This window comes from Desmodus rotundus, chromosome 7, assembly GCF_022682495.2.
Source record: "Desmodus rotundus isolate HL8 chromosome 7, HLdesRot8A.1, whole genome shotgun sequence".
Classification (NCBI taxonomy): domain Eukaryota; kingdom Metazoa; phylum Chordata; class Mammalia; order Chiroptera; family Phyllostomidae; genus Desmodus; species Desmodus rotundus.
The window spans coordinates 121,055,628-121,073,946 of record NC_071393.1 but is presented as its reverse complement, the minus strand read 5'-3'; the positions used below and the strand labels follow the sequence as shown (position 1 = coordinate 121,073,946).

Below are 18,319 nucleotides of genomic sequence, written 5' to 3'. Positions count from 1 at the left end.
ACAGTCAGTAATAGTTGAAGGAAGTGCTAACTTTTTATCAGCAATGAAAATAATCTAATTTCTATTTTGTGTTGTAAGCAGATTCTTTAATTTTCCTTAGTTTAACATTTATGACACTTATGTAATTAAAATCCTTAGACGGTTGCTAATGTTTCATATGCTACTAAAAATATGTAAATTCTTAGATATATTTCACTTTATATCTTGATATTTCCACAAGTGTTCCATCTGATGCAGGAGTTTGAACATCTTTTATTGTTCAAAGTAATTGAAATTAATAGCTGAAGACTGTGTGTGTGTGTATTAGCAGACTTCATGCTGGAAAGTGTGATTCTATTTTAGTGAAAATATGTAATCTTTAGTAGGTGTGATAGGTCATTTTTTGGTATTATATGACAATTAGACATAATTTAATTAATGTTCATAATTTTATTTAATGCTGCTAAGATTTTCTGTTTTAAAGTTAAAATCAGATACCCCACATCTCTACTTGTTAATATTTATCAATCAGCTGTAACATTTGTTCCATTAAGAGAGACTGTGAAGTATGATACATATGACTTGTGGTGAAAGTATGAACGTAAGGAGAGTTATACACAAAATTGTGCGAGCGGTTATCCCAGGGGAGGTGGGGCAGGAATAATTTTGGGTGAAGGGTGGGGTGGGAAGGTACTAAGACTTCATTCATAGTATGCTAAAATATTTTACTGAAAATATTAGAAGCACACACATCAGAATGGGGAATAACAAGAATAATATTAAAAATTTATTCTTTACAAAAAATTTTTATTGTTATTCAATTACAGTTGTACGCCTTCTCTCCCCATCCCTCCACCCCACTCCAGCTGAACCCACCCAAGAATTTATTCTTATGAAATAATGGGAAAATATGATAACAGAAAAAGAATGATAGAAGTAGGAAAGAATAAGAAAAGTAACAGTTATTGCAGGTGGTAGATACACACATACTTGTTATAGTTATCACTTCTATTTTATTTTAAACATTTATCTAAATCATTAAAAATAACCATAAAATTATTAGTGGTAATTATTTGTAGTCAAGCTGAAACTCAGGTTGTTTGCTCACGTTTCCTGATGTGGGAGGGAGCTACACTGTGGGCACTGTACCTTTGTATTTGTAGACGGGAGAAGTAAGACAAGAATCACATAGGGAAGAGAAGTAGCTGCGGCCTGGAGCGGCGTGGAGCGGCCTCGGGCAGAGGGGAGGATGAGTCTCACAGGCGTTCTCTAGCCCCTTTCCAGCTAGTACAAAGACTATGGATCTTCCATTGATTCTTTTTTTGATGCTACAAGGTCAGACTGTATTTCACTTTGAAAAACCTAAACTCACAGCAAAGTTCTTTTCCTGTTTATTAAGTTTTATTTTATCTAGTATTTTAAAATCATGACTGCTTTAATTTAATGCTCTAGGATCAATATATTTTTAGCAAATTCTCTTTACCTTCCCTTTAGATGTATGGTCATGTACTTCCCAGATGCATTCAGAATCAAGATCCAAAAAGTCCAGAATACTCTAGATGATTAAAGAAAGGTTTTATCACGCTGGATTTAATAAACCAGAGAAAGCAGCCATGTAGATTTGAGGAAGAGCATGACAATTAATGTTAAAGGTTACAGTAACCCCCAGTAAGCAGGAAATAGAATTATTAGGACACTCAATAATAATTATGAGAATACTCAATAAAGTATGAGAGTTTTCTCTGATACTTCTTTTTCCCAAATACATTTTCTTTCTTCAACTTCTATGAAAGGTTTTCTAAAACTTTTGAGATTGTCTTGCCTGAACTGATTTTCTTTTGCACTAAATAAAAAAGTGAGGTAAGGATGGGAAAAGCATATATAGAGAATTGTTTACTGATGAAATTACCCTCAGTATGTTTGACTTCCTAATTTGGTGGAGATGTTGATGATGCCTTCTTCCTACATATTTGTTACAGAATTTGTGCCTTTGTTATAGCGTTTGTTTACTGCTACTGTATTTTAACTTAAGGTGCATGAAAGTATTCACTGTACGCTGGGATTCTCTTATGTTAGGTCATTCCATGTCCGTTGCATGTTTGTTTAAAGATACATATATTCTTACAGCTCAGTGGAATGGACATCAGAATAATATCGAGACCTTCAGGTCTTAGAGAATCTGGTTTTTCTTTTTAATTGCAGAGGTACCAAGCTATCTGTCCTATTGACCTGTTAGTAGGGTTAAGTGGGGTACTGTGTGTGAAAGTGTTTTTAAAATTTAGTAACATTTCACTAAACTAAGAGATTTTTATTATTTGGAATTGTAAACAAGACTAAAATAATATTTAAGGAATAGCTCTTTTAAAGCAGAAAAGACAAAGGAGGGAGAATTACATCGGGCAGTGACTTACGGTTTTAGACTGTGTGTTTTGATATTACGATAAGCCCATGGACTAATGTAATAAATACTTCAAAAGATCAAAAAGTAAACAGTTAAATTAATCTCTTATTCCCATGCTGTTTACTGTTTGCTTGACCATGGCCCGAATTTATTTTTAAGGATTTGTGTACATCAATGGCAGAATCCTCCAGTGATTCAGACCACTTCCGCTCTCGTGACCGATTGAGTCGATGGGCTGCAAGGTCCGTACACCGGGAACTTGGGAATCCTCCTGCACTAGATGTCACCGAGAAGGTCAACTCTATAACAAATACTTTACAGGTGAGTTTAACAACGCTTGCATTAAATCAGTCGTAGATAGTTTAAGCTGAGTAAGCTGGTCAGTGAATTAGTTTTTTTGCTACCATAACAAATTACCACAAAACTAATGCCTTAAATAACAGACACTTATTTTCTACAGTTCTGTCGGTCAGAATCTGACACTAGTCTCGTTGGACAAAAAGTTGGGGTGTTGGTAGGGCTGCATTCCTTCTGGAGGCCCTGGGGAAATACCTGTTCCCGTGCCTTTTCCAGTGTCTAGAGGCTGCCCACATTTCTTGTCTTGTGGCCCCTCATCTTCACATCCTCCTCCGATCGCATCACCCTGACTACCTCATCTGCTTCCCTCCTCCACTTTTAGGGTGTTAGTGGTTACACTGAGTGTTCCCAGTAATCTAGGATAATCCCTCATCTCAAGATCCTTAGTATTATTATACCTGCAAAATCCCTCTTGCCTTGTAAGATTCCAGGGGTTAGGGCTTGAACATCTCTGAGGGTTCTTATTCTGCCTACTGTAGTCAGTAAGGGTATCTGAAATACATGATAGGTTGTGGAATGTGTTTTGGGATAAGGCCATATTTCCAAATAAAATATGGTAGAGAAACCATTAGGGATTACCGTCATTTAGTTTTTTGTGGACATGAGCCTTTAGAAAAATGGTTCATATTTTGGTTTGGTAGATTATTCATGGGTGAATAATAATGAGATGCTATTTTGATTTAGAGGCTAACCTTTGATTGTGTTTGGAAGTTTGAGTGGGGCAGTTTTCATCCTTCTGTTGAAGGGGCTTGGGGAAAGAAGTGAGAGAAGGGAAAAAGAAAACCCAGAAATTGAATTTTTTTGGAGACCAAACCATTGTCCGAGGTTTCATTTGCAAGGGTTTGATTGCCAAAATATATAAAGAACTCACACAACTCCACTCCATGAAGACAACGAACCCAATTAAAAAATGGGCAAAGGACCTGAACAGACACTTCTCCAAGGAGGACATACAGGGAGCCCAGAGACATATGAAAAGATGCTCAGCATTACTAGCCATCAGAGGGCTGCAAATTAAAACCACAATGAGAAACCACTTCACACCAGTCAGAATGGCCATCATAAACAAATCAATGAACAAGAAGTGCTGGTGAGGTTGTGGAGAAAAGGGAACCCTAGTGCACTGTTGGTGGGAATGCAGACTGGTGCAGCCACTGTGGAAAACAGTATGGAATTTCCTCAGAAAACTAAAAATGGACCTGCCTTTTGACCCAGCAATCCCACTGCTGGGATTATACCCTAAGAATCCTGAAACATCAGTTCAGAAGAACCTATGCAGCCCAATGTTCAGAGTAGCATAATTTACAATAGCCAAGTGCTAGAAGCAAACTAAGTGCCCATCAGTAAATGAGTGGATCAAAAAATTGGTACATTTACACAATGGAATATTACGCAGGAGAAAGAAAGGAGGAACTCCTACCTTTTGTGACAGCATGGATGGAACTGCCGAGTATTATGCTAAGTGAAATAAGCCAGGCAGAGAAAGACAAATACTAAATGATCTCACTCAATAAAACAAACAAGCAAGCAAAATATAATCAGAGACAGTGAACTTAAGAACAAACTGACAGTAACCAAAGGCATAGGGGAAAGAGATAACGGGAAAGAAGGCGAAGGGTTGCCAAGGAACATGTATAAAGAACACATGGACAAAGCCAAAGGGGGTAGGTTGGAGGGTAGCGGGCAGGGATGAGTGGGGTGAGGGGCTGTGGTGGGGTGAAAATGGAGACCATTGTACTTGAATAACAATAAAAAATTAAAAAAAAAAAGGAAAAAATGGAATTTTTTTCTACCCATTAAACCCTTACCTTTGCCTTGCCTGGATAAGCATTCATTTTGGCTTTTTATTATTTTGGGTTAATATGCTTAGATAAAAAGAGGCTAATTTCTAGTGGAGGGGGCCATAATTTGATTTGATTTTTCTTTTTAAACTTATTGAAACTAAAATAATGGATTTTGGAGTACAGATTCTTGTACTTTCCCACCAGTGAGACATATTAGTAAGTATATGTTTTTGAAAGAAATACCTCCATTAAAATCTCAAGTGAAACCTAACATATTTAGGTACATACAATTCCTGCTATGATTAGAACTAAATTTGTTGTTTATAGCTAAATGTTAAAGGATGCTTTTAGTCCCCTTGTAATTAAGTTCTGAGGTAAAGTAATAGTTGAAATAACATAGATCCAATGATTGGCTTCTTTTTTTTATTGTCGTCTCCATTTTCTCCCCACCTGATTTGCTTCTTTTGCACACAATCTACTAGATTTGTTGTTTTAGGATTCTTTTTCATAAAGAGGGTGCACAAATTGATAATGAGGATATTTTTTTGTTTTTGGTTTTGTTTCCAATTTATTATAGAACCTTGGATAAGGACTTAAATTATGTGCTTCAGAACTCATACAAGTAAATTGCAGATGGATTTTAGTTTTTCTTTCAGTTGTGTCAATAAGATTTAATTGATATTTATTTATGAAGTATATTGATATCTAACTTAACTATGATATACAGTATATCTTTTACAAATGATTGATTTAGCTGTTTGACATACTAGTAAGACTGATTGGGAAAAATGTTGTTTGGAACAATTAATAAAGTGCATTTTCTTTCTTAAGGACACCAGTCGAAACCTGCGACAAGTAGACCAGCTGCTTGGACAATATCGAGAATATAGTAATGGACAGGCAGGTGCTATAGAACACGTAAGAATGTTTGCATGCTTGTATTTTCTCTTACCTTTTTGGAAATGCAGAGTTGAGGATTAGGGGTGTGAGCTAAAGGAGATAATCATTGTGAACAGCTTAAACTTTTAGACTGCTTCATTGTTTTATAGTTTAAATTTAGGTTAGCTGGTCTGATGGACTGCCAACTAGCTCGTGCTGATTAGATTCTGTTGAATTTGAAAGTGCTAAGTCACAGGGGGAAGAACTCAGGGCATGAATTAAACTGAGACTTATTAAATTTGGGCTCAGATACCTCTCATGGCGAGTTAAGAATCTTAAGGATGGTTTATTTTAAAGTAATACATACTCATCGTTTGAATAAATAATAAAACTCCTCCCTCCTGGCTCTTCTGAGTCCCCCTCCAAAGAAGTAACGAATATACTTTCTTGTATATCTTTCCAAAGATTTTCTATGCCTGTATAAGCATACTTTTGATTGGTTTAAAAGCTGGAATCATATATAATGTTATACAGCTTTTATTATTTAGTAATATATGTTTATATCATTTTCCATATGACACATTCTCATTATTTTGAACAGTTACACAGTACTCCATAGTATAGGTGTATCCAGTATTTCTTTCTTTCTTTTTTTTTTTGGTTTGGTGTTATTGTAAATAATGTAGCAGTGACCATTATGGTACATGTGCTTTTCTTTAATCACATGCTTCCTGGGAGCAGAGTTGCTGGGTTAAAGGATATGTGCACTTATAGTTTGCTAACTATTTCAAAATTGCTCTCTCAAGGATGTGCCAGTTTGTACTTACTTCACATGGGTATGTAAAAGGAAACATATCCAACAGTCTGGAATAAATAGAATATTTTTTATTAATATTTTGCTAATTCAGTCTATTACTTCTCTGTTTTGAAATTTGTTAATTCATCTGCAAACTCTTAGAAACCCAATTAAATTTATTTCTTCATGTTTCCAATTATGTGTATGCACTTTAATAAGAAGACTAGTATTATATTTGTACTATAATGATTGTTTTATATATATCTGTGCTATACTGAATTGTCACATAACTTCCAAGTTATAATTGGTGATTTGTTATCTTTTTATAAAACAGAAGCATGGTTATTATTTGCTCATAATTGGAAACTAATTGCTTCTGACTGGAAACTAATTGCTTGTACCCAGGGAAACATATCTTCTGTCATAAGGTTTTCTACTACTTTCACTTAGAAAATAAACTCGGACTTTTTTGCAGCTAATAGATTTTTATGATTTATGGTATATGTGGCAGCGGGAACTATAGACTTTGTGTATTTGCATAGCTCAGGAAATGCTATAGATTAAACTACTTTATTAATAATGGGAGTTGTTATTTGCCTTTTAATTTGTTTGTGAAAAATTAAACACTAACTACCAACAGAAAATGATCCTACTTTGTCATGTTGAATATTAGATGCTTACTTACGGTAGCAAATTATCTTTGAATTTGCAATTGGGAAATGAAATTATGTTTTAGAGAAACTTCTGTGCAGATAAGCATTTAAAACAGAAAATGTGCTCTACTATGGCAGTAAGCCTTTGTGGTAGGCCTCGATTTGAATAATACTGAACTCTGGGGTGTGGTTTTATATATGGAAAGTAAACACGCTCAACGGGTACTTCATTTCCCTCTGAGTTTTAAGTTTGTGGAACGCAAAGCCCCTCGTATAAAAAATAAGACACGGAAGAGCAAGTCTTTCTTTGGATTCAGACTGTAACTTAGTCTAGTAGAGTCTCCCTCTTAATTTCCCCCGATTTTTGTGCTGTTAAAACAGTTGGTTCTCAGCGATTTTCCCCTCCAACATATCACGGGAGCCACATCACTCCTCGCCTGATGCTATACTCCCTTGACAGAACGCGACCTTCACCCTGCCACCTATAAGTTACCTTGGGACGCAGCTGCCATAATCTTTGGGAAGATGTGCAGCTCGGAAAGACTGCTTTTCACAAGGGATTCGGATGGGCTCCTCAGTGAACATTGCTTTCTTAGCCTTCAAATGTGTACTGCTGTGGAATATGTTATACCTTAAAAGGAGTATACATAATGTGCCTGGGGTCGTATGATTTATCTGAATCTTTCTGTTTATATTTTTGAAGTCCATTAAGTATATAGTAGTATTATCTTTTTAAATTTTCTTTTAATCAATGTGTGTGCTCTTTAGGGAGGAGTGCTGGAGATTGTTTTTTTTTAATTTTTACTTTTGAGACTACGCTGCAACTCCTACAAGTCCTCTTGCTGTGAAACCTGCTATATTTTAAAATAAATCCTGTAACAGCTTAAGTCATTTTAAGCAGTGTTCAAATATTAAAAATTTTCTCCCTGCTAACTATCTGTTGCCTTATGGAAGTTAACATTTTTTTTAAAATAGGAGATTTCCTAGAAGATGAGATCCACTGTTTTGCTCTAGAAAAGACAAGAACTTTCATTATTAACTTAGGTTTTATAAATGATTCTATTGCTAAACCTCAGGAAAGGGATGTTTCATATAGGCATTTAAATATTTCTTTTATTGGGGTGTAATTTTGTGGACATAATTCGCCAGTTGGTGAGGGGGAATGAACATAATCGATGTGACGTTTTCCTCCTGAGATGCTCTCCCCCAACAAGAGAACTGTCAGAATCATTGCTGTTGGTTTTGTAAGGCTGAAGGGCCAAGAGTCACCTTTTTGACTACTTTTCCTTAAAATGTACATAATTTCTTTCTGCTGCATATTCCATTGTGTAAATGTACCATAATATTTGATCCCCTCATTATATAAGTGGAACCTAATCAACACAATAAACAAGCAAAATATAACCAGAGACATGGAAATAAAGAACACATCGCCGTAACCAGGGGGGAGGGGCGAGAGGGATAATGGGGGAAAATGGAGGAAGGGGCGTCAAGGAACATGTTTAAATGACACATGGACAGAGACAAATGGGGGTAGGATCGAGGCTGGGAGGTGGGGCTGGGTGGGGCAGGGGGAAGTGGTGGGGGGAAATGGAGACCACTGTACTTGAACAGCAATAAAAAAATGTACATAATTTACTATTGTTCCTTTGAATCTTTATAGCCTCCAACCCTAAATTTAATTCTTTGCTTATGAATGTGAAGCTTCTCTGTGAGGAGCTGAGTAGTCTTAGAGGCTCAGCAGTGGAGTCTGTGGAGTTTGGGGGAGAAGCAGGACCTACCTGCCTTGTCACAGTCTCTTTGGGAAATTCTTCATAAGCTTGGTATATTCCAGGTGCTTTATTTCTTCTATCAACTCATTTCATTCTCTCAACAATCCTCTTAGGTAGATACTGTTATTATCCTCATTTACAAGATAAAAAAATTGGGGCACAGAATGGCCACCAACTTGCCCAGCTAGTCAGAGCCAAGGACAAGATGTTATTCTAAAACCCAGCTTCCAGATTCATGTACCTCATTTACCTCACGGTTGTGCAAATTTCTGTGATGTTGTGAATTTATGATTCTGAAAATTGGGACTTCACATTCAGAGTTTGAAGGGTCATGTAATTTACATTGATAAACTAGATTTTGGCGAATATCTTAACTGATCAAAAAAGAGAAGCCCATTGTCACCCAAGCTATTAACATCATAGCTGGTATTGTATCAGAAATTGGAGTTAGATGGAACAAATGCAGAAACAGAATTGGGAAGCAATCTGGCGCTGAGCCAGAACTGGCATTGACAGATTATCAAGGTCGGCAGCTTTGGCATCGTGGTAGATTCTGTAGCTAGCCTTCACCAGCATCGATTCTCCCCTTCTGCCTAAGTAACATTTATTGATTTTCACTAGCCTTTCTTGTAGCCGTGCCTGGCAATGAGCCATATTTACTTGGCTAGTATGACTTAGGGTCTTTGGGCTCAGTGAACTTGATGACCTTGAGGAATTGTCACCCTGCATTATTTCTCATTTTGTAAATTTCTTGGGAGGTCTGAGGACATTTGAGTCAAAGAGGGCCTGTGGGGAAGGTTTTATTTGAAAGCTTATTTTGAACATTTAGAACATATTACACTCCAGTGTTAAATAGTGCAATTAATTAGCTTAGTGTTTAGAATATTTCGAGAACATTGTGTTCCTATTCATGACACAACAGGGTCTATTTTTGTGTTAATTCTATAAAGTAGAATGCCCTCAAGAAATATTATTCAGCGTAAGAGGTTAATATGTAGTACAAACGTGGAATGTAGCTGATGAGGCTATGGTAGTTAATATTGGGTATAAAAGGAAAATACTGTTCCCTTGATTCAAATCAGCTTGTTTATTCATTTTTGAAGTAAAGATGTGTTAAAATATAGTAATATCAAATTAGACCTTAGAGGCATACATTAATAGGTAATTTTTTCTTCTAATTAGGTACTCTGATTAAAATTTCCCTTTGGGACTAATAGGATATTGCCATCTGGTATGTGAACTTTGGAAGAATTTAAATGTTACATGATACAGTCCAGGTTTTTCTTCTATTCAGTGGGTTCAGTTGTCAAATATACTTAGTGACACTCCAGAAGGATAATGTCGATGGGAGAGCCAGGCACACGCCACTTGTAGTATCTCAAAGCTGCAGGTATCTGCCCTTTTCTCGCTGGCTGAGCTTTACTAATTGTCCTGAGGGAGAGAACTGGTCACAGTTAAACTCTGCTGGCTTCCTTTTTTTTGGTAAATATATTTTGGATCTTTGGAATTAGGTTCTTAGAGTTTTTATGTTTAAAATATTGTTACCAAGTCTGTCATGAAACTACTGGATAGGAGAATAATTTTCACAGAATTTTGCTTTGAGTCTAGTGGAAAAATATAGATTTTGGAGTCAGACTTCAAACTGAATCTTGTTTTTCCAGCTAGAAACCATTTAGTTACCTTGGGCAACCTATCAAATCTCTCTGAATTTGAGTTTCATCATCTTAAAAATCAGCATAAGCATATCCTCATGATAACATTTACTGAAGTTGTCACACTTGTTGCAACTTGTTCGTAAGGCACTTGTTAAACACTTGTGACTATAAACAACATAATTGTGATATGTGTATCTGAGTATTTTGATATCAAAGTACATACTAAATTAGATAGCATACATAGTGTTGCTTTCTTCTCCTCTATGTTCATGAGTAAATTGTTCGACCACCCAAAATACAATCATGTACTATAAAGAGTGCCTTCTGTTTTCCATGGATGCTCATTTATTGACATTCAAAATATTATGTGGAAATATTTTAAAAATTCTTTAAAAATTGTGGTTAGAATGTGACATATGGCTTTGAATATTTGGATTTCCATTTAAAAATAAAATAGTGACATAAATAAAAATGGTATCATTTGAAATGGAATTTTTAAATTTCAGGAATATTATTGTGGTGTTATGTTTCCATAAATCAGCATATGGACAGAGAGGTTAGACCAGCCGCAGCTAATGATTTTTTTAGTAAATAAAATAGCAGTAGCCATTTTAAAAGTACATTTTAGTAACAGATGGTGGAGCCAGAAAAGTGTGCAAACCATAGATTTACACTCCTGTTTAATTATATAAAACTTCTCTCCCCTGCCGCCTCCTTTCCTCATCTTCCTTCTAGTTTTATAGTAGAAAATAGGTAGATTGTAAGGAACTCAAAAAGAGCTGATAAAATGAACCCTACTGCCAGTCTATTTTGCAGTCCGTGCTAGATCAGCCTTGGGTTCTGCAGAGAAATAGGCGGCGAAGGAAAGCCAAGCATGAAGCACTTAACAAGCAGAGTGCCTGTGGGTGACAGGCAATACTATCCTGGACACAATTGTTAAAGAGACTTATTTTCTGCTTCTGCTTTTGCCGTGTACTTTGCCAATCTGACCCCTAACTTCTATAAGTTGAAGCACTTGGAATATTTTGTCAACATTGTAGATATATGTAAACTTACAAAAGAAGCTGTCTCCATGGTCACCAGTGCTGTATATATTGTACATTGTGAATGTTTGCTAAATACCGACCCTTTAGTGTCAGATGAAAACAAGACTAAATGACTAGACAAAATATTTAGATGTTTCCAATTCCTGCTCAGCTGTGCAGCTAAGTGTAGTTATCTATACATGTCTAAATTTCCATGTTACAGGATTTATTTTCTTAGTATGAAAGAAGGGACAATCTGAAGAAACTAAATGGGATCTTTAAATGGTTTCCAAAATTAAAGCCTACTTTAAATTACAGCACTTAGAATTTTCCCAAGGTTGTTGCTGACTTTTTTTTTGAAGTTGGGGTTTTCAGTTGTTCGGAAGCTAATTGTTTGATGAATACGTGGTAGCTACTATATGTATTACTCATGCATAAATATAGTAATCACTATTTCTACTTTATTTCTATTATTGTCTCTTTGTGAGATAATGGTAGATATCTTTTAAGAATTTCCTAGTGACTGTTTTTAGTGTGATTTTTTTTCCCTTTCATAATAAGATTAGTTAAGAATGGGATTAATTTTGTTGAGGTTGCGAATTTATGAGGTACACTGGTTTTTAATGAAACAATTACTGATGTTATATACCGACTAAGGAAGTTTATGCTTTTTTTGTTGCCATTTCATCTTGTCTTACTGAAGCCTAATTTTGTTGAATGATTTATTTCTTAGGCTTTCCTGACACTGTTTGTGGAGCTAGTACCTAGTTTCCTAGCTGTTTACTACTGCTTGGAAACCGTACCTTCCTAGAGAGTGTTCGAGAAGCTTGTAATTAGGAATTTTGGAAAGTCCAATAGTATTTACTTAAACAGACAAACATCCCAATCCTAGGGGAACAGGAGGTTAGCATTCTCTTCCCCTGAAGATGGCTATAAAACCTATTTTGAATGTATGGCGCAGATATTTGAGGACTCTGTAAAGTAAGTACAGCAGTCCCATTGCATGATTCCAATGTGCCTGAAGTTCATTAGCCTTGCTTGGCCAATTAACACCAGTCCCCAAACACATAATTCAAATTTCAGTTTACACAGTAGAGTAACTATAAGTAACTGCATACAGTACAAACTTCTCTTGCTAGCTCTTTCCATTCACATATCTCTCCATGAATAACAGATCACTGCTTTTGAAGTCTGTTGCTGATTGGTCACAGACAGTGAAAATGTATAGTTGTGTTACCTCTATGTCCCAATGATAATTCTGCATGCTATCGTACAAAAATAGATAATCAAAAAAAGCAATTGGTCAACAAAGATGAAAGTGCAGTGAAGAAATGAGGAGTGGTGATGCTGGAAATGAAATTTGAATCACATTATGGAGCAGCTGTGTGTGGGATTATAGAAGAAATAGCCGATTCCACATTGACACCGCCACCTATCAAGAGTGTGTGAGCAACCAGGGAATTCGATGAAGTCATTTTTAGGGGATGATGAACTTTTAGAAAGAGCTTCTCCAGATTAAAGAACATCCCGTTTCTTCATTCCATGTACTTTTTTGCTCTTATATTCATTGCCTATAATTATAACAGTAAAAACTACCATATTCCTGAACATACTAATCTTCACTAGGCATTGTTCTAATTATTTTACATACATTATTTTATTTCGTCTTCAAAATAAAGCACTTGTGAAAGTTATCTGTTTCAGTGTGAAAGGTGTGGAAAGGAGCAAAAGCAGAAGAGAAAGTAGGACAACTGAGGAAAGCGTTGCCAGGCTTGTCTCTAGTCCTTGTGAATCATGTTTGTAACGACCACATCTGCTGTCTGAAGTGCCCGTGGCTGTGTGGGGAATCTTCTTTCGTAGACTTGGTTTGTGATGTAGTCAGTCCTTTTGCGTTATAGACTTAAAAAAAATGCACTGAGCTTGACTTATATTTTCTCTCTAATTGGACTTTTTGAAATAGAGAAATCGCAGGCTTTCAGACATCTCAATGAGCACTTTAAAATTTGGTATTTTTATTTCAGTGTTCATCTAAAAGCTTATGTAGTTTTAAAGAAATTCATTTATTTACTAGCTTCCATTTCATAATCTGGTTGGTTCCCTAGCATTTTCTATTGGTGGCCAAATGACGTTTTTCTCCTTGAGTATTATTAACTCGCATGTTACGCATGTTTGAAGTGTTTTAATCCATTTTAATCCATTGATGTTCAAATTATTTCATCTCTGGGCAGAGGGAGCCTATTGAACTTAACTTCTAAGTTTAAAAGCATGTCTTGCAATTTGGATACCTACCTTATAAACAGGTATTACTATGCAGTTTCAGTGCCTAAGGTTTGTTTGTATTTGTACTGGTACATAGTAGTAGTGCTTCAGTTATTTTAGCCTAATCTCAAATGACCAGAGGTAAAAGAATAGACCTAACGTGTAAATGATACAGTTATATCAAGTTGTGAGTATAGGTCATTGCATGTTCTCTGATGCTGGTTTTACAGTATTTCCGATGTGGGAAAGGGTGGGGAGATGGAATCATCACTCGGTACGTGGCGATGTTGAAATCCAAGACTCTAAAGAATCTGCACCTGGAATCCGTACTGCAGTCTTGTGTGGAGCATTGATTCAGTTTCAGCAAAACAGCACACGAAGTTAATGTTAAATTGAGTTTTATTAATATTGTTTTCAGTTAATTTCAAGTTTGGTTTGCTTTTGCACCTATTTGGAAGTTATAATCCTAAAATATTTCAAAATCACTTTTGTTATTTTACATCTTATCTGCTTATCTCTTTGTTTTTGTGTTTTAAGTGTGACCAGGTTGATTTCATACACCATGATTCAATTTTGTGCAGTGTTGTGTGGTTGCTACTCTAAGTGTATATTTTAATCGTTACATTTTTAGTTTTGTATTTGAGGTGGAGGACATGTTTTTGCCATGACATTTATAAAAATGTTAAAAAAAACTTTACTGTGGGACATTTGCACAATGGAATACTACTTGGCTATAAAAAAGAAGGGAATCTTACCCTTTGCAACAGCATGGAAGGACCTGGAGAACATTATGCAAGTGAAATAAGCCAGTCAGAGAACGCCAAATACCATATTATTTCATTCAGATGTGGAATCTAGTAAACAAGATAAGCTAATAAATAAATAAGAAACAGACTCCTACACACAGAGAACAGGCAGACAGTTGTCAGAGGGGAGGGGTGTTGCAGGGCTGGGTGAAAAAGGTCAAGGGATTAAGCAAAAAACCCCAAAACCCTCAGATGTGACACAGACAATAGTATGGTGATTACTAGAGGGAAAAGGGGGTGGGAGATGGTAGAGGAGGGTATGAGGGGGTAAATAGTGATAGAATTTTTTAAAAAGGAAAAAAAACCCTTTATCCCATTTGTTTACCTTTCACATTTATATTTTGGTTTTTATCATCCTGTTCAACTGTTCAGTGGCTAATGATGTACTTATATATTTTTAAAGTTTTAAAATGAAGTTGCCAAATAGTTTCTCTTTATTTTTCAAGTGATTTATTTCCAACATCTGTTATTTCTCCTGTATTTTGGAGTAACATATATCATTTCTCTTGTTCTGCAGTGTTTTTCCATATAGTCCAAGGTGGCTTCTTTTTTCTTTCTGTTAGGGATTGTGTGAGTGGGGTACGTTTCTGTGTGTAAGTTTATTTTATTCATCAGCTTTTAGTTTCAGCTCAGGATCTGTTAGCAAATAAGCCTCCATAAAAAGGATGCTGGCATGCTCTCCTTCTGGCATTGGTAGATAAGATTGCTTTGGATCGAGTCTTAATTCTGATCAACTAGAAAGGCAAAAAAAAAAGTAAAGTAAAAAAATAGTATTATGAACCCATCAGAGACCAGTCAAAACAGTGAGGAATTTTGTGATAAAAATCTGGCATAAATGGGAGTCCAGAAGAACAAAGTCCTGCATTTGGAACTCCCTTCCTCCATCAGGGCAGGAGCTGATTTCAGAAGAGGCTAGAAGAGGAGAGGCTGAGATCAGAGTGGTCAATAGACCCAAAAGGCGAGGGAGATCAAAACGGGTTCAGCAACCCTCCAGCTTTCAACAGAGACTCAGATGGCTAGGGGAAATGCTGAACTGAAAACAAGAGAAGTGATACACTGATAATAGCCTGGCCCTCACAGGGACAGAAGTCCAGCTTTGAGTCACCTTAATTCCTAATTGGATAAGGTGATTTGGGAGTCCTGGTGACCCCAGCCTGACTTTCTGCTAGTAGCAAAACCAAGTCTTTCCTTGAGGAAGATGTCATCATCCAGAGCTTTAAATGATCTCCACAATTTTTCATATACTATGTCTATCACCTGATAAAAAAATACCCAGCCATAAAAAATTAGGTGACTGAAAACCAAGGGAAACAACAGATGGTACAAAGATACATGGGGCTGTACGATAACTATGATTAATCTGCTCAAGAAATTAAAAGACAGATTGAGAATTTGGACAAAGAATTAGAAACTGTAAAAAAGAACCAAAAGAAAATTTCAGAAACTGAAAAATATAACTAAACAAATCAATTAATTAAAATTTTCAACAGGTGAATTAAACATTTGGTATACAGTTAAGGAGAGAATTTTGAATTGAAGGGTTGGCCAGCATATGTTATCCAAAAAGAATGACAGAATGAAAGGGTGAACAACATAGAAGCGCATGGAAAATGTATGGGGAAAAGCTCTAACTTAAATGCAGCTGGAGTTTTAGAAGGAGAAGGGAGAAAGGGCTTCAACAGTGTTTGAAAAGACAGTGGCTGAGAATGTACAACACACAAAAGATATCAAGCTGTAGTTCCGAGGATCTCTGAGTCAAAAATGGGATAACTTCATATAAAACTATACCTAGTCCTATCTTAGTAAAACCATTGACAACCAGAGTCAAAGAGAAAATCTTAAAAATAGCCAGAGATAGAAAAGGCAGATTGCCTTCAAAAGAAGCAATAATAAGAATTGACAGCTGACTTTGCTTCCAAAAGGGTAGTGACATCAAGTTTAGCTTGTAATAGTGAATAATAAAGATAAATGCAGGAAAAGTTAATAGAGCTGGTGCTGTCATTCACTTGTGTGATCTAAAATCACTTTCCATTTCTAGCCCTTTTCTCATGTTACAGATTAAAGTTTTTAACTTTGACATTGTTTAATTTTATCATGAGCCTTTGTCATAGATTACTGATATACACGATTACTGTGTCCATTGTGTACGACCTCCCGTCTATGTAATGATAGATGCCCCTCTCCCATCTCCCATATAGGCCTCATCTGTATGTTTCCCTGGATGATAGGTTGGGTCCTAGAGTTGTATAAACAGTCAAGCAGGTTGATATTGCACATATGCCAACTTAGGGGAGCAGAGGGGCAGAGGATGTAGAAATATTAGCCTTTAGCCTTTTTTTTTTTTTTTTAAGAAATGAGAGGAACCATTAAAGTACATTCCTGAAATTCTAACTCTATTTCTTTTAGTCCAGACTGTTTTAGCCTTGATTCTTTATAAGAGCTAAATCCAAAGAACCAAAATGAAAAAGGATTTGTTCACTGTGGTTCATATCCTTTCATCTGTGCTTCCCTTCAGCTGAGGCTATGTCTTTCTGCACAGTTCCCCGAGGAAGTCGACGTGCTTTCTCCAGAGTGATGTTCTGCCTTTTAGTCCAGCCTGCCTTTAGGGAACCCTCTCTCCTCAATCAATTGTTTTGTTTTGACATTCTCTTTAACCAGTTATAGATGACTTCTTCTGCGTAGAATTATTTTTATTAACATTATTTTTTACTCACCCTTGGATAAGATATCTGGACCTGACGTTTCTTAGCAATTCAGGGTATGTGGATTTTCCTCAGCTTTACTCTTTGTTCCCTTGGGTTTTAGTTTAATCCTCTTTTAAGATAAATAGCTGTGTATAAGTCTGGACATTATTTTAGTATTTAGCGTGCTTTTATTTAATGTAGCTCTTTAGGCCTAAAAAGATATCTCCTTGTATCTCCTGCTGGCTGACTCCCTAATAATCTGAAGAGAGCATCTGGACAACTATAATCTCTAGTATGTACTAACGATCTGACATCAGACACATAGTTTCCTGGGATCTGAAATCTTTGAACGAAAGATGTTCTGGTGCGGATTTACGCAGTTCACATTGTTTTAATGGCAGCAGTCCCTGCGACAGCTCTTCAGTTTCCTATTTGTTAAGGGTTTCGGAAGGAATGTTTAGAAGGGAGGAAGGCTTTCTCTCCTTTCAGGTATGCCGACCTTGTTATGTTTCTAAGCACGGGTGGCACGTCGATTAGACATTGCAGTCTGGTTCTGTAAGCCCAGAGGTAGGAGACATGTCTTTTATATTCTGGTATTGAAAAGGTGGAATACTAGGTGACAGATGCTGTTTATAACCAGATGTTAGAATTGGTTCTTAAAATATTTATGCTAGCTATTTTTATATTCCCTAACATAACTTAGTTCAAAAATTTTTCTGATCTAAATTCTCTCTGGGAGATATTTTTAGAAAATACTTTAAAAATGTCTAGTTTATTTGTATTTGGAAGTCGTTCAAAGAGAATAAATCTCCCTTCATTATATCCTTTAATTTAGTTAAAAGAAAGCTTGGAACAATCAATAGGCCAACTGCGAAGTCAACGTTTATTGAGAAGCGCAGGAGGGAGAAGTATTTCTGTTACAAGTCTGAGCGCAAGTGACTTTGATGGTGGCACTGTGACAGGTAAACTCTACAGATGGTCTGAAAACCTTTTCATTAAAAAAATATTCCCGAAGTACATAGCGAATATATTTAATCTTTGGATAAGTATAATCCACACATAAAATCATACAAATAAGGGTTAAAAGATGCAGTCAAGGATTTTATAATGGATATTTAAAAACATGTTTATTAGAACTCTGTTATTATGAGTCTTACTTTTGGTGTTTGGACTCTGCAGACCAGGGGTCCCCAACCCTAGGGCCGTGGACTGGTACTGGTCTAGGGTCTGTTAGGAACCGGGTAGCACAGCAGGAGGTGATCAGCAGGC

The 18,319-nt window shown here is 36.2% G+C and overlaps 1 protein-coding gene across 8 annotated transcripts in view; it reads left to right on the top strand.

Moving 5' to 3' along the window:
• The window catches only part of CEP128 (centrosomal protein 128), a 353,654-nt gene that overhangs the window by 14,439 nt on the left and 320,896 nt on the right, over window positions 1–18,319 (top strand). For 5 of the 8 annotated variants that reach the window (XM_045201901.2, XM_045201903.2, XM_045201902.2 and 2 more), the window contains 3 exons: window positions 2,540–2,701; window positions 5,353–5,439; window positions 17,886–18,012. In XM_045201901.2, coding sequence (XP_045057836.2) covers window positions 2,555–2,701; window positions 5,353–5,439; window positions 17,886–18,012 — 361 coding nt within the window. In that variant the 5' untranslated portion in view covers window positions 2,540–2,554. The remainder of the gene's footprint in view (window positions 1–2,539; window positions 2,702–5,352; window positions 5,440–17,885; window positions 18,013–18,319) is intronic. The other 3 variants (XM_045201904.2, XM_045201905.2, XM_045201906.2) reach the window with 3 other exon arrangements.